Here is a 24,491-nt window from a genome sequence, read left to right as displayed (position 1 = left end):
TCATGGAATATGGTTTGTGATTTATACATCTTGCCTTTGTAATCTCTCATTCTATTTCCTCCCTCATAAGATCACCATTTTAGCAAATGTAAGATCTTTTAAGAGAGGAAAAGGAATTATCATAGCATTCCTCTCCTTTTCCCCTCCCAGATCAAGAGCTCCTTCTTGGCTAGCTAGCTAGGATCCTTCAAGATTAAGAAGCAATTTTATAGTTCTTGCCGCTTTTTGCACCTCCAAGCGCCAGAGGGCGACAAAACTCGGAACTGTTCATTGGCGTCCCATAAAGGCCGCTCTCGACGTGACGTCTTTACGTAGACGTTGGGGGCGGGGCCGCTGTGCGCGGTGACTGGCGGCGGCACTGGCGGCAGCTGGAGGCGTAATAGTTCGGGTCTTGAGCTTGGAGAAGTTCCGAGGCGGCGGTGGCGCCGGCGGCGACTTCGACAGCAGGAGCGGGCCGCGGGCTTGTCGCTCACCATGCCGACGGTGGAGGAGCTTTACCGCAACTATGGCATCCTAGCCGATGCCACGGAGCAAGTGGGCCAGGTGAGTCCCGGAGCGGCCTGCAGGGCCCGGAGCTCCGCGGCCTCTCTACAGCGCTGCCCGCCGCGCACCCCGGGCCGGGCGGGGCTGCCGCTGTGCTGCCGTGGGCTCCCAGCCGCGCTGGGCTGTTTCGTCGGGTTGGACACACTGGCAGTATAGACTCCGGCTTCCCCCGGGAGATCGGTCCCCCGGGTCCCAGGCTTCACTACCGCCCTCAACCAGCCTTTTCTCCCCTTGGCGATTCCTAACTCAGCCCCTTCAGGCTCAGGTTAATTCTCTTCGCCCTGTAGAGATTCCTCTTCTCTCTTTCTCCTTCGTTTCGGTAGAACTTAGTTATTCAAAGATTAGGCTTAAAGTTTTCGAGAGATCAAAAAATAATCTCTTTGGAGGCAAAAGTTTCTATTACTTTAGGGAAAGTGCTGAAGAGATCAAAGGTTGTAAAAAACAGATAAGGGCCCTTTTCCTCCACACTTCAACAAGGACGCGAGGATTTATTTACTCAGTACCTGTTTTGAGTGCCTATCGTGCACCAGGTGATGTGCAGGGCGCTGCAGGTGCAAATGGAAAAGATTTGTGCTCTCCCGGGAGGTGCATCTAGTGAGGGGGACTGATGACACATAAGTAAATAGGAAATATTTTACTTTGTTTTGTTTTGTTTTAAATGAAGAAAGTAATACAGAACTGTGCAAGGCAATGTCTTGAGAGGGGAAGGATGCAGCTCTTAATAGAGTCTTCTGGCAAGCACTTTCTGGTGTGTTTGCCGCAGACACGTGGTTTAGTTTTCAACTACTGTAGAACATTGAACTGTCGGGTGGGTGTATTCTTGAGAACAAGGTTCAGGTTGCCCTGGAGGTACATTTTATTGTTTAGAAATCCCATTCTATATGTTTTCAGTGCTTAGAAGCTTCTGTGCCTCTGCTTACACATCTCATAGAGTAGAAAGCGGACACCATCTTAGAAAGTCTATATTAAAGCATTGACAGTACTCCTCCTGTCCTTTTCTTGGATGTGTGTAGATCAAGTACAGTGTCTTCCTAAGCTGAGCAAAAAATAATAATAATTAATTTATGTTGGGACCTTATTATAACTTAACCTAGAATTATGACTATACCAATTTCAAGTGCCAAATGATTTTCCTTCCCTACTTATTTCCATTTTAGTAGGGAATTTCACTGTTACCTGTAAGAACTGTTTACTGACACTATTGTAAATGTATGGAGAGTATGCTAAGTTAGTTCTGAAGGAGTTTTCTGCCCATTAAGACAAAATGGGGGAAATTATGGTTATGGTTTCAATTTGTTGTTCCTAGTAAGAACTAGCACTGAAGAATTCTCAATCATTGTATAATTTGTCTTGTGATTGAGTTGGGGAAGATTGTAGCAAATTAAGCTGCCTAAATTTGACTTTGTTGCACATCAGCAAGAGGGGATAAGTTGGAAACTAGAACAGTGATTCTCACCTGCTTTGCAAATTGTGATTTCCTGAAGAGACATATGTGGAATCTTATTTGGAAGACTTTGAAACTGTATGCAAAGAGATGTCTCATCCCTCACCCTCATTTCTGGTGGAGTAGAAGTTATTTAACTCCCTACTGTGAGTGTATTAGGGCAAGTGGAAACTAAGTTGTAATTTATATATGTACAGATTGAGTATCCATTATCTGAAATTCCTGGGACCAGAAGTGTTTCAGATTTAATATTTTTTCAGATTTTGGAATATTTGCATAGCCTGTATAGGTAAAGCATCCCAAATCCAAAGTGCTCTTCAATCTAAACTGTTTAAGCACCAACATGACCTGTACTATGAGAAATTGAGATTTGCCAAGATTTTCCTGTTAGGGCATCTTTAATTACAAAAGCTTGAGATTGAGCTTGAGCTGACTCCAAGAGAGCAACAATGTCTTTCATAAAGCAAAAATTTGCTATTTAGGAAGAGCGTATAAGGGCCAGAAATTTCTGGAAAAGGGAAAAGGGACATAAATTTCTCCATACCTTAATGAAGCCCATGATTTCATTTATTCAGTACATTTTTTGAGCACCTACCATGTACTAGCACTAGAATATAGCTTGTTTTCCTGTAAACAATGGGTAGTCAGTGCTTTCATGACGCCATAGTAACAGCCATAGAGCAACTACTTAAGGTAAAAAAAGTCTTGAAGTGTAGTGGAAGTGTAGTGATTTGCCATCAGTTCATTGAATTCTGGGAGAATTGAAGCTACTCAAATTGTAATGCCTACTAACTCTGCTCTGATGTATAATACTTCTTTCCTTTTAAAGAAAGTACCTAAAACTGTTCACCAAAAAAGATAGTGAGTTTCAGGATATTGGTTGTAATTTTAACTAACTAAGGCAAGAGCAGATTTAATGGAGAAGACACCATTAAATATTTGAATTTAGGAGATTTACAATCCAGACTTAAGTTTTCTGGCAATTCCTATCCGGCACTTTACTGAGACTGTATTTGAGTTTGTCATTCTCTAACTTCCTTCTGGCTTTTTTGATTTTCAGCCTTTGCCAGAGAGGTGAGCACAAAGATTGCTCAGGTTGCTGCCACCCTTTGTACACTATTGTCAACATTTCTTTTAGAGTGTGCCCTCAAAATATATAAGGAAAGTACGAGTCCTCTGAGGTTTCATCAAGCAGATCATATATTTATCTTTTTGAACCTCCTTAGCACTGTGTTTGTATTTATTAATAGTACTTTAGATTTGTATATTTTATTTCAATGTGGACTTCTCTTATTCCTTTACTAAGTTATGTTCTGGAGATTGAGTTAAATCTATTTGTTTATTTATTTTTGCTTCTCTCTTTGCACCTGCCTTGCCCTCCAGTAGACATTTCTTTCTCAAAGTTGAAGAAATGCATACAAAGAAGGAACAGATAGATATACATACCAAAAAAATGTACAAGGATTCTGATGAATGACAAAGGGAACTTTTACTTTCTAGACATACATGGGAACATATATCTTCTAATAAGCCTGTCACAAATGGTAAATTCTAAGGGAATATTAATAACCAAAACCTTCTAGTTTCTCTTATCATATTTCTTTTTTTCTTTTTTTTTTTTTTTTTTTTTGCTTCTATGTTCCCTTTACTCAGCCTCCCCCCACATCTGTTGATTGTCTTCAGTTCTGCCTCCTTTGCTGTGCTCCTATTTCTCTCTAACCATTTCCCACTGGCCATAATAAAGCAAGGTGTGATCCACCATTATTTTAAATTTTGTTTTAAATATTTGTGAATTTACTTAATTTTTAAATGTAGATACTTAATTTTGTATTGTCAAAAATCTGAAAAGCTTAAGAAAACTTACCAGATACCTGTTAAAGGGATTGGCAGTGAGGCTGATCTGAGATTAGATCTATATAATGCCTAACCCTTCCTTTCTCCTCTTGGTCTCCTACCCATTGAATACATTGGCTCTTCATGTAGAGCAGTGTGGGCTTTATTGACTTTAATTTCATGAATACCACTCTTTCAGTGGCTTTATTTTGTATGATTAAGCTAAAGTACAAACCAGGTTCATAAGTACTCTAAAATATGTGGAAGTATTAACAGCCTGTATTATCATCACATACAAACTGGATTTACTGAGTTTAAGACAGAAGGTGGTAATGTAGCTTAAAACATTTTCTTTTTATGTCATACTTAAGAAATGTATTTGTTGAAACTCCATCCTTCTCTAAAAGAATGTTTTATGTCAGAGAGGCTGCATCATGGACTTAAGTGTGGCTTTACCTGGCACATCACCTACCTCTTATGCCTATTGGATGTGTTTTAAAAGTCACTGCCATGAATTTTTTGTAGAGAGAAAGAACGAGTGTGTGTGTCTTGTGTTTTCTAGAGAAGGAGGAGGGAAGGAAGGCATACAAAAATTGTGGATCCAACTGTACCTTACTTTTTTTTTACTTAAAAGTATCTTAGAGGTTTCTTTTAAGTTTCTATTTTTAGATATTAAAAATATGCCAACGTATGCAGCTTGAGAAATGTATTAAAGTGTTTACAATTACAACTTGTTGGGATCACAAATTTATCTGTCTAAATGAAATATACCATTGTGTTAGAACCGGAAAAATAATCAGTACTGTATGTTATTTGGAATATTTTCTTGTAGTAACATTCTACCTATCACTAAGTCACTGTGATTACTTAGAATTTCAATTTCATTTGTTTCCTACTTTGAGTAACACAAGTAATAACTACTGTACCTTAAATTCTGTTTAGTTTAAAAAAAAAAAAAGTTTTCCCTATATAGTGTTGTAGAAAATTACTCCAAGAACTGACAAGAAAGAGCACGCTTTATTTTGCATTATATTAAGGGTAATTGCTTGAAGTCTTTATTAATAATAGTCACTAAATTATTTGATGAAACTAAGACCCACTGATGGTAGAAACTTTGAATTCTGGCTTGAATGTGTTGAAATGTATTAAATTTCCAAAGGTCCTACTATATTTGCAAGGCTGTGTCCCAGTTGAAGTGTCTGCATGGAGCCTATATTTAGGGCTTAAATTTTACCTTTGAAGGTCCTAGATCTGATAAGTGCTTTCCCCTTTTTTTGTTAAATAAGATCCTAGAACATAAATTTGAATCAGTCCAATTAAAGAAGATTGGTGTTAGGCCAGGTTCTTGACTATAGAGCCCAGCATAACTGTGTTTGGGTTCTAGATCTGCTCAACTTGCTGCATGGCCCTGGACAAATTATTTCACTTCTGTGAGCCTTGATTTTCTCACCAGAAAATAAAAATACCTGTCATGAGGAATGTAGACAAGGTATCACTATCCCTGGTAGACTTTCATTGAATCCTGCTAATGATTCCTTTTTATTTGATTCCAAGTTTTTTTCTTTGGCCTGGGGAAGGTTTGCTGTAAGCAATTTTTTCATATAATTTTACATAATATAAGGCATTTCTTCACATTACTTTAAAAGTAAAGCTTTAAATTTGAATAGAAATTTTAGATTTGTGGTTCTCTGCAAAATGTAGGGATGTCAGAACTGTTCAAGACTGATTTTATGAAATCTGACTAGAAGCTGTGCGGTGAACCACAGGAATGTGAAATGGTAGAAAAATAAGCTATGATATTTTGAACCTTTGCACTGAAAAATATGTAATTTACTTTTTAAGTAATAACTCCTGAAGACTGATGTTATGTCTGCATTTCATGAGGAAGCTAAATGTTTTTCACAGAAATTTCTTATTTAGGAATTGGTGTTCTGTTTAGTGTGTTGATAACTTTACATTTTACTTTATTTTTTTTCCATTCAACAGAATATTGTCCATGAAAAAAAATAGTTATAAAATATTTTGCTGACTCTACAGTTTATTGGATATTTGTTAATCATTCCTCTCTTGATGGCATGATGTAAGCTCATATGACTAAAGCACTTAGTGCATTCCTTATACAGTGTAAATGCACACTAAATTGTGGGTGGCATTTGCTATCAAGATTATAATTCTTAAGGACATTTTTCATTTATTAAAAGTTTTATTCAGATGTCACACAAAAGATATATGTATGGTCTTATTCTGTATTTATCACTGTTACTTACCAGCTTGACCAATGTCATTTAATAAGAGGACTGGTTTGGAGGCAGCTGTGTAACAAGGATTAGGAACTTGTTGAGTATTCCCATTTAGACCACTTAAGAATTCTTTTTAAAAGAAACAAATGACTTGAATGCGTTATTCTAATATGTAACTTTAGACTCTGATTCCAAATTTGGCTGGATTTATAGAATAAGTTGTTACTATCATATCCTAAAAGATGAAGCAAAATTAAACTGTTCTTCCTAACCTTCCTGAAATTGCTTGATTTCAGAAATGTATTTCTTCTACCTTCTTCAAAGTGCTAATGGAAAAAGGGGTAATTTTTATGATTAAATGTAACGCAACTCTTTGAGAATTCTGTGGTGTTCATTACCATTTTTAAGCATCACACAGTCACAGAGCTAGAGTTAATGATCTCTAAAATGAAAAAAATGTTAGTATATTAACAATCTTATTTGCTTTTTCCACTTAAAATTGGAATTATCTTTGTCTCTTCCCTAATTAAAATAAAATTGGGGTATGGGTGAAGAAGCAACAAGGTGGAAAAATAGGTGTCTGATATAAGCAGTAAAACTCCAAAAATAAGTCTTATTTCTTAGCTTCTAAAAATTTAAAGCAGACCTGAACATGTTTGTTAAAGTTGTATTTAGATTCACATTCTTCAAAATTATGCTTCTTTTCTGCTGCATTCTTTCTTTCAGCATAAAGATGCCTATCAAGTGATATTGGATGGCGTGAAAGGCGGTACAAAGGAAAAACGATTAGCAGCTCAGTTTATTCCTAAATTCTTTAAGCATTTTCCAGAATTGGCTGATTCTGCTATCAATGCACAGTTAGACCTCTGTGAGGATGAAGATGTATCAGTAAGTTTATGATTGACACTTTTCAACAATCTTTCAAATGTTTTTATATTGGAATAATAAAATCATAGTTACCATATCAGTGCATAATAAAATATCACAGCATTTCCTGGTATTGCACCATATCTAGGCTTAAATCTACATTTAAGAAAATGTATTAGTTCTTTTACCACCTTTTGTTGTGAAAAATACGTAGAATCACAAAATGATTTGTTTTTTGTGTTCATTACTCACTACTAAAAATGGGTTGTGGCTCACATCTTTCTCATATATTGTTATTCATTGTGCTATAAAATTAGACTGGTAGTTAATACAGTTTTAACACCCTTATATGTTTTGCATGGCAGAAAAATAATTGGCCAATGTAATAATTATATATGATTACTAGAATAAGAAGAAATCATTTCTCCCTGGAATAGAATTAACTGTTAGCATTTCTGGCTGTTGATGAAAGGTTTCTAAGAATTTTCAAGTATTATCTCCTGGCTTTCCAAATGAAATCAATGAATCAAACATTGCATATAAATGAATATAAACCCTGGATGTAAACCCTGTGTGATTTTTTTTTTTTTTTAACGTTAAACCTAATAAGTTAAAATCAGTATTTGGAATTAATCATAACCACAAGTGCTATATTAAGTAGTCAGTACTGAAAATTCTAAAATAGAGTTCCTGAGTATGACATTGCCACAGAAGCTGTTTTAAAGACTGTATTATATGTCCAAAGATAGTTAAAACCAAACAGTTGTATATAAACGTTTGCGATCTCAAATCTGCCTACACCAATCTCGGGTATTATATTTAACATCCTTTCTACTACATTTTGGTGACATATTCTGTAAAATTTGGATATTAATTTGAAGCAGATTTGTTCAAGCACAGTGCTCATACCTGTCATTTCCAGCTCCTCAAAAGAGTAAGACAGGAAAATTGAAGTTCTCCCAGAACTTGCTAGCCTGGACAATGTAGTGACACCCTATCAGTTAAAAAGAAAAGAAAAGAAAAACTTGGAGCAAAGTATTTTTTAAACTACTAAAAATCTCATATCTTATGTTTTAACAACTTTTCTTAACATGGTTTCTGTGTGGTTTTAGTTTTCTTAAAAAGCTGAATTTGTTGTTTTTAATGATAACAGCCTTTGATTAATTTTCTGTTTGAAATCATGCCCAGATTCGACGCCAAGCAATTAAAGAGCTGCCTCAATTTGCCACTGGAGAAAATCTTCCCCGAGTGGCAGATATACTGACCCAACTTTTGCAGACAGGTAAGAAATTTTATTATTACCTTTTTGTATAACTTCTCTCTGAAATAGTGTCTATTTGGGAGGAGTGCCAAAGATCCTACCAAAGAGGTTAAACTTTTTCAGTAATTTGAAACTTAATGACTTCTGATTATGTAATTTTTATTTTATTGTGTTTGGAGGGGTATTGGGTTGAATGCAGGGCCTCACTTAGAAAACTCTGTATCACTGGGCTATATATATCCCCTGCCTCTGATTTTGTAATTCTTGGTGTTTTGTTTTTAATTTTGTTTTCAGGGGTGTAAAGACTGAATTCTCTTGGGAATTTTGATGCATCATCATCATCGTAATTTTACCCCCAGTTTCCTGTAGTTCAATAATTGTACCATCTTTACATAAAAGTTTCCTAGGTATGCTAGATCAGGTTCTCTGTCCTTATAAGGAAATGTGTCTTTTTGGTACTTGAGAAAATTGCTTAGATATAAGTTTGCTGATAATGTAATCTGTGAAAAGCTATGTTGAATATTACGTTTGGAAATGAAACAAATGGTATTTAAGATTTATTTTATATTCACTGCACTACTTTTTCTCTATCCAGATGACTCTGCAGAATTTAACTTAGTAAACAATGCCCTGTTAAGTATATTTAAGATGGATGCAAAAGGTAAGGCCAGTTCTTATTCTGAATTGTGTTTGATGGTTTAAGAAATAAGTTAGATTAAGGACAAAGTTTGGAGTTCACCCAGAGATTTATTTCATAAAAACTGTAGGTATTCTTAAAAAAGCAAAACGAAAACAAAAAATACTTTAAGTCAAGATGTTTGTGACTAGAAAATTACAATAGAAATAGTTACAGGGGCTGGGGTTGTGGCTCAGTGGAGAAGTGCTTGCCTTGCACATGCAGGGCCCTGGGTTCAATCCTCAGCACCACATAAAAATAAAAAAATAAAGGTATTGTGTCCAACTACAACTAAAATTGAATACTAAAAAAAAAAAAAAAAAAAAAAAAGAAAGTTGCAAAAACAAATCATACTTCTCCTTTAGAATTCTGTTGGAAAAAACTTATTTTGCACTTTATAGAAATTCTTCTGAAATATCTGGGATTTATTATTAATGATAGAAAGGGAAAGTCATGCTCAAGCTGATTCTAGCCAAGAACAAAATGTGTGATTACTCCTGTATTGGGTCTATAGACATTTTAAACCAACTTTTAGCCAGTATTGATGATATCCATGATATTTATCTTGTTTGAAAAGAAATGCTATACATTGAGTTACATTTATAACTTCTTTACAGTATACATTGACTTGCTGCAGATAACTATTTTCTTTTACAGGAACTTTAGGTGGCTTATTTAGCCAAATACTTCAAGGAGAGGACATTGTTAGAGAACGAGCTATTAAATTCCTATCTACAAAACTGAAGACTTTACCAGATGAAGTCCTAACAAAGGAAGTAGAGGAGCTTATCCTAACTGAATCCAAAAAGGTAAGCAGCTGTCATCATTTAATAGAAATTCTCTAAAGCAATATAACAATTACCAAATTGGCAGTATTTGCCAGTGCTGTATGTAGCTTGAGTAAAATGATACATCCCATTAGAACCACCACAGAACTCCCAAGTTTCTTTTTATATGGTATTTAGCATTTGGCCACTCATAATGATAAAGTAGTGAATTAATTTAAAGGGATGTAATCATATTTAAGTCCTTTCTGGCATTGTCCTCAAAACTTATGTGTCTTTTAGAACTCTGTTTAGATCACCTCCTTTAGGAAACTCCCTGATTCCTACCTCTTTCTCCCCTTCAGGTATTCTGCACCATTTCAAAATGAAGTATATCATTATATTGTCACATGGAAATGATCTGTTTTTTCATCCTACCCCATAGCACTGTAAACTCTTCCAAGAGGGTAAAACCATGCCTATGTGTCTGTGTTCCCAACATCTAGTATAGTTACAGATGCTAAAATTGGCAAGGTTTGTCAGAATTAACTTTTCACTCATTTTAAAGTGCCAAAGTTTGGAAACAATTTACATTTCCTAATATGTTCAAGAAGTTTCAAAAGTTTCTCTATAATAGCACCACTTTCTTGCTGATAAAATTTCTTCCTTGAACAAGGCATGACTTTCCTGGGAATACCTTGAATATTTTACCTATTCCCATCTAATAAGTCATGATGCAAGAGTATGTCATGATTGCAAACTCCTTTGGTCGGTAAATACAAAGGGTTAGACCCAAAGATATGAGAAGAGAGCCTTTTTGTATGTATTTTTTCTTAGCCACTCTTTTTAATGCCACAGGCATTTTGTATGTCTGTTTACATTCTGGATGTGTATCTTGTGCTTTGTAGGTAACCAAGTAAAATTTCCTAAGAATGAATTTTTGTCCCCTTGGAGAGTGCATGGTTTACCCTGAAGCCAGAAGTTGTCTTTTCATCAATATTTCAGAAGCAATAATATCAAACTGACTTTAGTAACTGAAATAAATTTGCCATTCTTTCATGAAGTTTTGATCTTTCCTGCCCATTCCAGTGATAAAAATATTGTTATTCTGAATTGTCTTTTTCCAGGTCTTGGAAGATGTGACTGGTGAAGAATTTGTTCTGTTCATGAAAATACTATCTGGGTTAAAAAGCTTACAGACAGTGAGTGGAAGACAGCAACTAGTAGAGCTTGTGGCTGAACAGGCCGACCTAGAACAGACCTTCAACCCCTCAGATCCTGACTGTGTGGACAGGCTCTTACAGTGCACGCGGCAAGCAGTACCCCTCTTCTCTGTGAGCTCTTTGTTTTATATAACTCATATTTTGATTACTCTATTATCTATAGATATTCACTTGAAATACTCTTCTCAGACTTTTCCATAAAAGTATTCATAACACATGGGGGTGAATAGAGAGTCTGGAGTGGGGTTTGTGAGAAAAAAAAATGCAGGAAGAAATTTCATTAAAGCCTTGCTTTTAAGTCATGCAGATTTTGCATTCTGTCTCTAGCTTTGTGTTTTCCTTGGCCATCAGTTTTCTGGGTTATGTATATCTTAGTTTGAAACACCCATGTTTAAGGATCTGTCCTTTTGAGAATTATGTAGTCTGAAAATGCAACACTAACCCTCCTGAATTTGACTTCAAATTGATTTGCTTCTTTGATGGAAGAGTTCAGAGGGTTGTAGATGTCCCAGTGTTCCAGGTGCCTGCAATGAAGTGTACAAGTCTGCTGATGTTATTTCTGGGGTGCCCTGGGGCATGCATTATATCTTACTTTTAGTTGCAGTATTTGAGGCCATGGTACTTAGTTAACACTTTTGAAGCACATTCTACTGTAATATTTGAGAAAGTATTTCTTTCAATTTTTTTTTTTGACAACTTGATATTCTTTGGATTTTTTTATACAGAAAAATGTTCATTCCACAAGATTTGTGACTTATTTCTGTGAGCAAGTTCTCCCTAACCTCAGTACCTTGACTACCCCTGTGGAGGGTCTTGATATACAGTTAGAGGTAAGAAAAAATTCTTGTTTTCTGCACTGAAAAGACAAAAATATAGCCTTGTATTTTAACAAAATTGTAACCACCAACTTAGATATAATTTCTAAGGGAGTAATTTAAATGTCTGGTAATGGCTAGCCAGTAAATTCCTGGGCTAGGGTTAATTGCATAGAAATGATTTATGGGTTCAATTGTAGTTTGCTGCAATGGAAAAGCACTGCCTATAGATTACATTATAGTCCTTGGAATCCTTAACATTTTTAAATAACATGTAACAGTTTCTATTGAAGCCATAACTTACAGAACCAGAATTAAACTCAATTAACAAAATATCCATAACCCCTGATCAATGGAATTAACTATTTTCCTGCCTTTCTATCTTAACTGTAATATACATAATTTTTTTCACAGCATCTATAATACTTTATACTTATTTATCTCTCTCTCCCTATATGTAATCTAATTCACTTCTGCATCCCCAGAATCTAGTAAAGATTCTGATTCTGAAGAGCACCTAATGACTCTTTGAGTTGGATAGAAATGTGGAAGTGGAAGTGCCATTTCCCTCTTAGGCTTCTGGGACAACAAAGTTTCACTATGCACAGATGTCCTGGGCTAGGCTCATCAGGTTGGGACTAATGAAGGAAGGGATGAACATTTAGAATGTTGACAATTACCAGTATTTTGAGTTACTATCTGGAGACAAAGTTTAATAGTAAAAGAAGCCCACCTTAAATGCTAGTAAATAATTCTTTGCTGTTAAAAGTTCTAAGTGTCTTTTTATAGTACAAGTTAAGTTAGTTAACATGTTTATTTTTACATTTAATTAGCACTGTCATTTACCTATAACAGAAAGTGTCTGTTATTCTTTTCTGTATTCTCACAGATACATTAGGAATCATGAGATCTTGGTTTAGAGATCTCTGCCCTTCACATGCACTCTTACCAAGTCACATTATTTCTGGCCTTCCACTTTACTCAACAGTAAAAAGTAGGGCTGCATTTCTAAGATTTTTTTTCCCAGTTCAAACATAAGGATTCTGTAAAAGCATAATAGAAAATAAAGAAAGTCTTAAACAGTTATCTAGGATTATTCTCATTTTATAGTCCTCACTCTCTCAAAAAATAATATTTTTTGTTTTAGGTATTAAAGTTGTTGGCAGAAATGAGTTCATTTTGTGGTGACATGGAGAAGCTAGAAACAAATTTAAGGAAACTATTTGATAAGTTATTGGTAAGAACTTTTTCCTTTTGGTATAGTCAGTATATATCTTTAAAGATTGATTTAGTATTAATTAATGACAGAGAACCAGCTATTGACATTTAGATTAAGTAACAATTTTCTCAATTAATAGTTGGTCAGGCGAACATTGTCTACTTTTTTAAAAAGTCTGTTTTCATCTTGGTATTTCTTCTGTTGTTAATGCTTTGCATAGTGCCACACAAAATTTAGATAGCAGATCTTTCTCTTGTTCCATATCAAAATGTCTTTGTCTGTGTGAAAGAAATTAGCAACTCTTCCAAATGTGCCAAACAGTCTTAAAACTAAAGTTAGCATTGCAGGGTATCATTTGTTCCAGGCCACCAGCTGGTAGCCTCCTGAGGCAAAGGAGCTTTAGCAACCAGGAAATAAAGTCTGTCATTTAAGTTGTAATTGTAGAGAAAATAGGCCATCTGATAAAAATCATTATCAGCATAACTGAGTGATTTTCTTGTTTGACGGAAGCAGTTGTATAACTGGCATGATGATTAGCCGCAGGCCCTTGGCATGAATTGAGTCATCCACCATCTGCTGTTCTTCCAGACCTTCAATACCTATTGGAGTGTAATAGCACTGATATTGAATACCTTTGGTCAGATTTTCAATATAAAGATAATCAATACCTAAAATAGATGGGCTCGTGTTCTCAAAAAAATTTTGGTGTCATTAAGAGCATCAACTTTTAATCTCAACTCAGATTGAATTCTGACTCTTAACTTTAATAATGCCTTTGTTTGTGTAAGTCCTAATGTTAGCTACTTGAATTTTCTTTATTACTAATAACAGCTGTAACAGGTTAATAAGGAAAACTGACCTGCTGGAACATTGATCCAAAATTTCTATTTTGGGTAGTTTCTAATGCTCCATGTTTTAAAAGTATGCCTTTTAGTTACGTGAGTATTTATTTATAATTAGAATGTTTAGAGAAGATTGCAAACATCTCTGTACTTCCATCTCCTAGGAATATATGCCTCTTCCTCCAGAAGAAGCAGAAAATGGGGAGAATGCTGGTAATGAAGAACCCAAGCTGCAGTTCAGTTATGTGGAATGTTTGTTGTACAGTTTTCATCAGTTGGGCCGAAAACTTCCAGATTTCTTAACAGCCAAACTGAATGCAGAAAAGCTCAAAGATTTCAAAATCAGGTGATATATGATTGAGGTGGTTCAGTCCTTGGCAAAGGTGATGGCTATCTTTAAGCTCCCTGGGTTTTGTTTTTGTTCTACAAGAACATTCTCTCCACCCTTCTTTACACAGTGGAACAGTGGAGAGTCTAAAAAACAGGCATGTATGTAAACATAGGATAGATGTGGCATAACAATCCACTGGGGAAATGAACTTCAAAAAAAAAAAAAATGGACTCTGGCTCTTCTGATTTGCTTAATTATTTTGGGCAGGCTCCATAACCTCTTTAACCCCCTAAATTTTTCTCATCTATTATATTTGAGTGATATAGTATCTACCTACCTCATAGAGATGTGTGAATTTAATGAGACAGTGAATGTAAAGATTTTAGCAAATGCTGGCAAATAGTTAGGAGCAGTGCTAAAAAATTCAATATAAGTAGTTTTCATCAGGAAGTGTTTTGGATCATTCTGTTAACAAAATTCACGTCTTAAATTTTGAATGTTGAGCCACAGTGTCACCTTTACTGTCCTCTGTTGTGCCTGAGGGACTGATTTAATACTTAATGAAATCTTGGATTAGAAACAGGCAACCTAAGAAATTATTCTTTAATTTATTGGTCATATGCCATTTTCTGCACTTAGTATCAATTTGCTACAGTTGAAGATTGTTTAAGAGCAAAATTGGAATGATGAATTGCTAATTAAATACTTTTTCATTTAGGCTGCAATACTTTGCACGGGGCTTACAGGTTTATATTAGACAACTTCGCTTGGCTCTTCAGGGTAAAACAGGCGAGGCCTTAAAAACAGAAGAGGTAAGAATTTTGGTTCATGTCTCATAAACTGCTAATTCCATAAACACACTGTATAGGTACATGTTGAGATTTTCGGTTTCCCTAATCTTGCCTAATTTAATCAGTCTTCATCCTAGTCCTGTTGAAATACTTGAACAACTTTAATTACGTCTTCCTATAACTTAAAATGATTTCTTCTAAAGCAACTCTTATGTGCATCTATCCCTTAAATATTTTCAAAAAAAAATGTGGACAACATTTTAAAAACGTTCTAACCTGTTGAGGGAATATGAGATTTATTTTCTTTGCCATCTGTATACTTTTGTAGAGTCAAGAAATAGGAATAAGCATTATCTAGATTTAAACCAAGGAATTCTCTAACTGTAGAAAGTATTCCGAAAGAGAAATTTTAATTACTCTAGTTCTGTATCAGAATGCAATATATGCATAGAAGCTAGTGGCATTTTAATTTAATTTGTTTTCTCTTTGCAGAATAAGATTAAAGTTGTTGCGTTGAAAATAACGAACAATATCAATGTTTTAATCAAGGTAAGTCTTTCTTTCCTTATCTAACCCTCCCAGCTAGCTAGAAAGACAGTTCGAAAGGTTTTCCATGGTTTTTTTAGGTCTGAAATGGTAGTGTTTAACAGAAGATGCCATTTCTTCCTCATTATTTTGCCTTTTGAAACTGTATACTTTTTTAATACCAAGTGGCATTTTTGCAGGTATCATAAAATCATATATTGTTTCACTTTATTTAAAGGTTTTGCAGAAGATAAGGGAAGCATGCAAACCTCCTTTGACCCAAAGCATTGCAGCAGATAGATTTAAACTCAGAAGTTTCCATGACTTTGAGTTCTAGTGGTCTGAATGCTGTTGGGCCCTTTGGATAGCCAGCAAAGTTACTTACTCTAGTGAGAAAGGACATGTGCTCTATAGCATATGAAATGTAAACTTGTCCATGTAATAAATTCAGAGCTTTTTGCACTGTGTGATAGGGTGCACCTTGCTCTCTATAGGTCTGTTTAGCTTTCCCAAACATCTGCTGACATATTTGTAATAACCTAGAGCATGAAGAAGACTGGTTAGTGTGTTAGCTAATCTGGTAAAAATCCCAAAAGAGAGAAGGAACATTTCAGAGAAAGTGAAAGTGTATTACACAGTGAGGAATGAGTGCATTATTGCCAAATAGAAAGGTGATAAAGCATTAAGAATAAAAAGAGGTTAAAAAATTAATTCACATTGCCACAGGAAATTTTTATAATGGTTACCATTATTACCAGTCTTAAATATAGGTAACAGTTTCACAGTAAATTCATTTATTAAAATCTAAGATTTGATTTTATTTCAATAAGTGATACAAATCTATGTTGAAGAAGATGAAACGAAGAATATTTTAAATTTGACAAGTGCGTGTGACATAATGCATGCCCATGATAAAATTTCCTCTTCATGAAAACATAAGAGATCTAAAGATGACTGTAGTAAGATGTATGGAAAAGATAAGAATGGGATTCTTATACCTATGGTAGGATATCTTATTAGAAAATCCTGAAATATTTTTTAAGTTGAGCAGGAATGTGTGACATGATTTTATTGTGTGTTTGTTTTAGGGGAAGCACAGGAAAAACTGGTATCCTTTGGACCACCCTTGGCATTTTTTACTGTCTTTTAGTTTCTACTTAGTAGGCTATTCTTATTCCACCACTTTTCTTCACTCTATTTTCATGAATTCCCAAACTGTACTTCAGTTTCCTATTGTCATGTGAGATTTAAGATACTTAAATTAACCAAACACAAATTAATGAGTGAAAGGAAGTCCAGTAGATAGAGGGAAGAGATAGGAGGGAAAAAGAGGAGGGAAAAGCAGGGATCAAGAACTGAAGTCAGTTAATTTCTATGTATGTATGAGTATGTCACGATTTAACCCAGCTACTGTGTATAATCATAAAGCTCTAATAGGAGGGGGGGAAAGGGAGATTTTAAATTGAAGATTCTGCATGTGGCTCTTTTTCTAAGCTAAGAACATTACTTATATCCTAAGTCCGTCCAGCTAAGAAACCTTAAGTATTTTTTACTCAAAGTGTGTTTTGTTGGCCAATTCACTATATTTATCCCATACACTAGACTTCAATTTCATGTAGTTGGAGGTGGTGTTTATTAGTATACTCATTTTAAATGGGAAAAAAATGTTTACTTTTATTAAATATTACCTGTACCAAAAAAAGAATTAAAGTAAAGCTATTAAGAAGTTTTATGGGCTGAGGTTGTAACTCAGTAGTAGAGCGCTTCTCTAGCACATGTGAAGCACTGGGTTTGATCCTCAGTACCACATAAAAATAAATAAAATAAAGGTATTGTGTCCATCTACAACTAAAAAATATATAATGTGTTTAGCAATCCACTCATGGTTTCAAAAATAATGAGGCTAAGTTATTTCAGTTCTGAATTATTTTAACATTTAAATTCAGCAAACGTTTTCATTTCTCCCATTATTGGTAACTTGGTATTTAAGTCATGATTTTTCCCTTATTGATAATTTATTTATAAATATTTAGAGGAGGAAAACATGATGAACCAGGATTTTAGTTTTGTTCTAATTTTGAGCCACTTAAAATTTGCAGAAGCAATACAGATTGCACCTTTGTGTTTTCCTAAATTGCACATTGGTGACTGCATTTATGCAAAGGAAAATATTTGATGGCTTTGTTTATTAAAATTGATAAATACTAATGTTTTATCTGAATTTTGAAATGATACTTTAAAATTAGCTTCATTCTAAGTGATATGCACAAAATTACCTAGTGGGGTAATTGGTGTGATTTGGAAACAAAATATTCCCTGTTTAATTTCTGTCTTGCAATTTTATCCTGGTCTCTATTTTAATCACCAGCACAGGAAGAATAAATCAAAGCTTCCTCCACTTAAACCTACCCCCCATTTTTTTTGGTAGTGGTTGTGCTGGGTATTGAACATTGGACCTCGCACAGCATTTAAGATGTGTCTACCTTCACCACAGCTTCCTGCTACCAATAGATACATTAAAAATTTTGTCTAATATTCTCTGCCCCCAGGATCTCTTCCACATTCCTCCTTCATATAAGAGCACAGTAACATTATCCTGGAAACCTGTACAGAAGGTTGAGATAGGGTAAGTAATATCTTTAGAAGGGATTTGAGTGTTATCAAAATCTGAGTTCACTTGTCACTTTACTGTATAAAAGGGTACATAATATAGTTTGATGGTTCTCAAGGTAATGTTAAAATATTACTATTAGCATAATTTCAAATACAAAATCTGATTCCAGTATTTGTAAAATAAAGTTGTAGAATACAATTTTGGAGACTTGCTTGTATTCCTATAGCATAACTAGATTTTTCTAATACTCTTATAAAATGAGTTACTTGTGCATAAGTCTATACAGTTATGAATTTCAGATTATATTAGAACCTAATAAATGCCCTTTGACAATGTGTGATCAAGCCACAAATTAATCTGATGCTGTGGAGCATTATTTCTTTTTTTTTTTTATGATAGGATTATCCTCTTGAGCTTTACAGCAGATACGCTAAGTTTATAAACATATAGATAACTTCTAGCATAATACAGTGTTTTTAATTACTGCTCTTCTAACTATTACAGGCAAAAGAGAGCTAATGAAGATACAACTTCAGGTTCACCACCCAAGAAATCTCCAGCAGGACCAAAAAGGGATGCCAGGCAGATTTATAACCCCCCCAGTGGGAAATATAGCAGCAATTTGGGCAACTTTAATTATGGTGAGCGTTTCCGTTTGGGTACAAGCAGTATGCAAGATTAGGCAGAAACTGGATTTTACTTAATTTTAATTAGTAATTACATGTAATATCATAGCTCTGTCAGGTGACTTTTCTGAGTTAGCTTGGGAACTAAAGTTGTGGGGAAAACAATTTCTCCCATTTCTTTCTAACTCATCTTTGTGGGCTCACTGAATTGAGCATGCAACACTTAAGCACTTAAGAATGAAAAATATGCTTCATGTATTTAGAGGAACCAACAGAAATGAAAGAAATTTGGCACTAACCATCCAGTCCTTGCTTTCTCATATCGAGCTTCAAGGCAGAACATTCTGGGTTTAGGGTTATAGATCAGTGGAAGAATACTTGCATTCTTCTTCAGGTATGAGTATAGCTTCTGCCAAACATGGGATTAATGACTTTTTTGGGGTCTTGTCTGCCTCTTTCTTTTTCAAAGGGAGAAGTCTTGAAAGTAGAATCAGGTATTTAAGCATTGCCTGATAAGAAATGCACATTCTATTGCAGTCTATCCCTTTGCCCAGAGTGTGTCTTCCTGTCCATATTTCCCATATCTCCTTGGCTAGGAGAGCTTCCTACCAGTCCATTCTCTCCCAAGGCTGTGGAATCAGAAGTAAAGTTTCTCTCTCATTGGCTTCTTTCCTCATAGATCTTTTTTTTAAAAGAATGGACAAAAATACGAGCTCAGCCCCTTATCTTGCTGAGGTAGACAAAGCAATACCAGCAACTGAACATGCTTGTGGTTGTTTTTGATTACCAATCAGAATTAATTTTGCAGTATTTATCATAAAGAGTATATCCTGAACTATATACTTCTTGTTTCCAAGTGAGATCACAGACCGAGAAAGAAACCCTTCTACTCCAGTCAACACTTGACGACAGTTTTAGGAAATATTTCAGAACTCTACTCTCACAACAATATGTAAATGTGCATCTTTCCACTTCTTATCTGAAAAATAAGGATATCAGAGCTCTTTATTATTGTACTAACTGGTGTCTTTGTTTTTTGCTTTACAAACAAGGTATTGGTTTCCACAAATTATTTCACCTTCCTAATACATTTTTAGTCAATTTATTTGTAAATATACACCCATGTTTTGTTTCCTTCCGGTACACATAGTTCCCTTTAGCCCAGAAGTGCTGAACATTCTATATTTTCTGACTTGTGTTCTTTGTCTTTAGCCTTTTTAGAATATACAATATTTATAATTTTAAGCCATGCAGAGTGGTGCACATCTGTAATCCCAGCTGAGGAGATTGAAGCAGGAAAATCACAAGTTTGAGGCCAGCCTGAGCAGCTGTCTCAAAATATAAAAAAATGGCTGGAGGTATAACTCTGTTGTGGAGTACTTGGCTAACATGTGTGAGGCCCTGGGTTCAATTCCTAGTATGCAAAAAAATAATAATAATAATTTTAATTGGAAGTAGTAGTTTTTTAAAGAAGTTAATATAAAGCTGGAAACCATTGAAAACTGTGAAAATGCAGACTGGTGGGCTGGGAATGTGGCTCAAGCAGTAGCGCGCTCGCCTGGCATGCGTGCGGCCCGGGTTCGATCCTCAGCACCACATACAAAGATGTTGTGTCAGCCGAGAACTTTAAAAAAATATTTAAATTCTCTCTCTCTCACTCTCTATTAAAAAAAAAAAAATGCAGACTGGTACTTCAGGATGCAGCCCTTCAAAACCAAGAAAATTTGATGAATTCCTACACTATAAAAATAGCTATATCAGGATTCCACCTCTTGGGTCCCCTTCTTCCTCCGGGAGAAGTCTTTTCTGCTGTCCTTTAATAAACTTCTAATTTCTACTCTGAAAAAATAAATAAATAAAAATAGCTATATCATTCAACCAGTACTAAAAAAACTACATCAAATAATATCTTCATCCCAGTAGCTCAGGAGGCTGAGGCAGGAAGATCAAGAGTTCAAAACCAGAATCAGCAATTAAGTGAGGCCCTGTCTCACATTAAAACAAAAATGGCTAGGGATGTGGCTCAGTGGTTATGGTATCAAAAAAAATGTAATAATGCCTTTATACAGTATTTAATATACTCATTAGGTGTTTTTTCATATGAAAATTGGAAAGATTATTTAGTAGTCTTTAGCCAAAAAATTTTGTCTGTTAAGTGTGTTGATGTTGAAGAAGAAAACAAGAAAATGAAGATTTTATGAGCTGAAGGTATAGCTCAGTGAGTGCTGCAAGATCCTAGGCACAATCCTTAGCACCACCAAAATGGAGGGGAGGGCACACTTTAAACATGTACAATAAAAATAATAATAAATTCTTGAAGGTTTTATGAGTATGGTAGGAGGAAAATGTGCAGATATCTGCATTGATTGGCCCAAGTCTAAACATTAAAAACTGCAGGAGTTACAGCCCACTAAATGCTACTATCTCCCTGAATGTAGCCATTGTCACTACATCTTGTCCTCAGAACACCTCTGATTTTTTTTTCAGAAATAATTACTGATAGGTTAAGATATTTTGCATACATGGCATACACTTTGAAGACTAGTAGGATTTTTTTGTTAATTTCATATTAAATATAGAAATTATTAGTTTCATTAATCATCTTGGGTAGTGACAGGCACCAAAATAAACTAAGAAGTATAGGTATCTTAACATTGTCACCTTGTATGTGTTCACTAGGGTAATAAACATGATGACATTTTTCAATGGTTTCTATGCCAATCCACATACAAAAAATGTTGGCTAAGCTGGGGAAAGAGCTATTTATTTTCTATCTCAATTGAATTATTTCCTTCTAGGGGGAAAAAAGATAATCAAAAAATCCTAATAATAATGGCAAAAAAAAGAAAAGAATTATATGGTTGATTTAAAGGGTATTTTTCACACCATCAACATTGTGATTCAAAAAGCAAAACAGTCTCCTTATTGCTGCTAACAAGATTGCTGCAGTGAGTAAGTTTGAAAATTCAGTGAAGGGATTTGATCCTATTTCCATGTGATAAAAAGTCCACCCTTCCTGATAACTTCAGTCCATTTTCACTGGACTCTTGGGGAATATTTTTCTGGACTGTGAAAGTGACTAACCAGTGGATGAAAGACTCTGGATTTTTCAGCAAAATTATACCACTAATTCAACACACACACACAGAGCAAAATTTTAGTAAGTTCATATAGCTCATAAAACAGTGAAAAGAACTCTGCATTTATACCCATGTTTTCATGAATACAGGTGCCTTTAATATTGTGTTCCAAACCAAAAACAATGCCTGTTTGTTACATTTGAAAGGAAATTTTTCAGTCTACCCTAGTTTTAAAAAATTGATTACAGACTAATGGCTTTGTTAATTCCATATTAAGTATCTTTAATAGTGATAAACACCAAAATAAAGAACTAATGAGTATAATTATCATAACCTTGCCACCTTGAAACAATTAATGGGTTTCATTTAATTTAGTAGGTATGAACGTATAAGGCACTTTGCTCTATATACATCATGCCATATATGCTTCAGTATAAATGTTACCGATTTTAAGTACGAAATGAACTTGGAAATGGACTAGGAGAAAATCAAGTTTTGCTTTTAAAGGGCCTACTACTTTCCGAGGCACAAGCTCTATTTCTTCTGTTTGCTCTACCATGAAGTCCTGAGCAAGACCTAAACCCTTGTTCGCTTTTTCGTAGAGCAGAGAGGAGCCTTCAGGGGAAGTAGAGGTGGCCGAGGTTGGGGAACCCGAGGAAATCGTAGTCGAGGAAGACTCTACTGAGTAAGATATCACATTCTTCAGCATTGTCATGAGCTTAATATACTTAAATTCTACTACTCATTGGATTGCCGGGGATGTCCCTTTAAGGACTGCTGCCTTCAGCTAAAAACTTAATGTTCTTTATACCTTTGTATGTATGATCTACTTTTGTAATAGACCATGGTTATGTCCAAGGTAAAACCTCAATAATATTTTTGGATGCTTTGTCCACAATCTTGACTTGTTTTTCCAATATCATCATTATTCGGACTTCATATTGTGAATCTTTTTGCTTTTAAACATCTTGATAACTTGTTATTGAGAACTTTTGAGTCTAAAATGTAATGAAATTCAATTTTGTTCTGATATATGGTAAAGATCATCAGTTTTGAAAGGTTACTGATTTTCCTCTCCCCTCTTAGTTTTTTGCCCAGTATATGGAGAAGAGTAATGGTCAATCTTAACATTTTTTCACTGTTTTTTAATAAAGCTGCTAGGCAATGGTGCAGCATTTCCACCTACTACTGTCACAAACACAAAATACTTACCAGCTTTCTTAAAATGTAGAAATGATAATGCATTTTTAGGAGGAAGTAAGTTGCTTTGCACTGCTTACACTGTGCTCTTCTCCATATATTGCGATATAGCTTTTGAATATGGGATCTTACTATTCGAATAGAAATGTGTATGTATGATATACATATACACGTACATAAGCATATGTATGTGTACGTGTGTATATATATATATGCATGCCGTGAAACTTGAGTACACAAAAATCAATATTTTAAATTCCAGGAACGGGTAGTCTTTGACACGGTGATTATCCTTTTGAGGCTAAATCCACTATTCACTTGTTATCTAGGGTTTTACTTCCAGTAGAGAGGAATTTTGAGTCAGTTGCACTTACATGATTATTGTTATTTAAAACTAAAAATAAAGGCTGTATATTCAAAGATAAAATGTGGAGATCCCTGTTGGTGAAATACAGCCAAATGTGATGTACATATAGATTTTCACAGGATGACATAGCATAATTTAGGATTTGGAGATTTAATAACCAGGGCTACCAAGGAAAAAATGAATTGATAACATAGAACCAATAAGTAAGGGATGCTCTCTTGGTTTGCTTTTGCCACTTTCAAGATTTTAACTTCTCAGGTTATTAACCAAATTATTGTATAAGTTAGGTAATAGAGAATCTTTAGGTTAAAAAACAGATGGGAGGTTTGTGGAGTGTCTAATGTCATGGGCATTTTTAATAGCATAGACCCTTTGCTCTGCATTTGAATGTTTCATATATTTTTGTTCCACAGTTAATCTTCCCTTCCCAAGTTTGCTATTCAAATCAAATGCCACAATGACATTTCTAGTAGTTTAATGTATTTTTTGAGGAATAGTTTGTGATTCCAATGCAGGTGTCTTTGTTACCATTATTCTACACTGGGAAGAAAGCAAAACCCCTGTTAGAATTACTGTACATGTTTATGAGGAAAGTATTTTTTAAAAGGCTAGAATGATACAAGTGAGCATTAAGAAGTTGGTCAGCTTAACTGTGGAATGGTGGCAATAATCTAAACATTCCAAAGACTGAGCTGAACCTAAGCTCCCTTGGAATCTGAACAGACATAGGAACATGGAATTACCATTTGAAAATTAACCAGCTAGTCTGGACCTCAGAGACAGATCAGCCAGTGGCCTAAAGCCATTTCAAGGACAAACTCTATTGGAAATACAGCTATATAAATTTGAACATTAAATGTATTTTTCCCTTCTCTTTTTTAAAGCATATTTGTAAACTCAAAGCTGAGCAGAAGTGACTTGACTTCGAGTTTTGATACTGAGTTGACTATGTTCCTTCCCTCACCACCTCATCGTTCTACTTCCCATTCCTAAGGCAATAGATACCAACTTAGGGTTGTTTTATTGTTGTTGTTGTGTTGTTTTTCTTCATAACTTTGAAAAACTTCATGCCATGGATAGTTTTTCTTTTGCAAGACACCTGTTTATCACCTTGTTTAAATGTAAATGTTCCCTTATGCTTTTGAAATAAATTTCCTTTTGTAATTTTGTTTTGTGTCTTGATGTGTTATAATTATAATTTCAGATTCTTGGATACTTATTAACATTTAT

General features: G+C 34.9%; 1 protein-coding gene across 2 annotated transcripts; it reads left to right on the top strand.

The window, feature by feature from the left end:
- Window positions 1-332: 332 nt before the first annotated feature.
- Window positions 333-24,430, top strand: Api5 (apoptosis inhibitor 5). Of its 2 annotated transcripts, none has more exons than XM_026404244.2 (14): window positions 333-543; window positions 6,787-6,948; window positions 8,116-8,209; window positions 8,784-8,849; window positions 9,522-9,673; window positions 10,756-10,962; window positions 11,577-11,681; window positions 12,814-12,903; window positions 13,892-14,073; window positions 14,777-14,870; window positions 15,342-15,398; window positions 17,924-18,000; window positions 18,493-18,629; window positions 22,302-24,430. In XM_026404244.2, the coding sequence occupies exons 1-14, from the start codon at window positions 475-477 to the stop codon at window positions 22,322-22,324; spliced, it is 1,515 nt and encodes a 504-aa protein (XP_026260029.1). In that variant the 5' UTR covers window positions 333-474; the 3' UTR covers window positions 22,325-24,430. The 2 variants fall into 2 exon arrangements, with proteins under 2 accessions (XP_026260029.1, XP_026260012.1); XM_026404227.2 differs by having other exon boundaries at window positions 22,297-24,430.
- The last annotated feature ends 61 nt before the right edge of the window (window positions 24,431-24,491 follow it).

Source organism: Urocitellus parryii, chromosome 4 (genome assembly GCF_045843805.1).
Source record: "Urocitellus parryii isolate mUroPar1 chromosome 4, mUroPar1.hap1, whole genome shotgun sequence".
Lineage (NCBI taxonomy): Eukaryota > Metazoa > Chordata > Mammalia > Rodentia > Sciuridae > Urocitellus > Urocitellus parryii.
The sequence above is the reverse complement of the archived record's forward strand: the minus strand, read 5'-3'. Positions and strand labels throughout refer to the sequence as shown.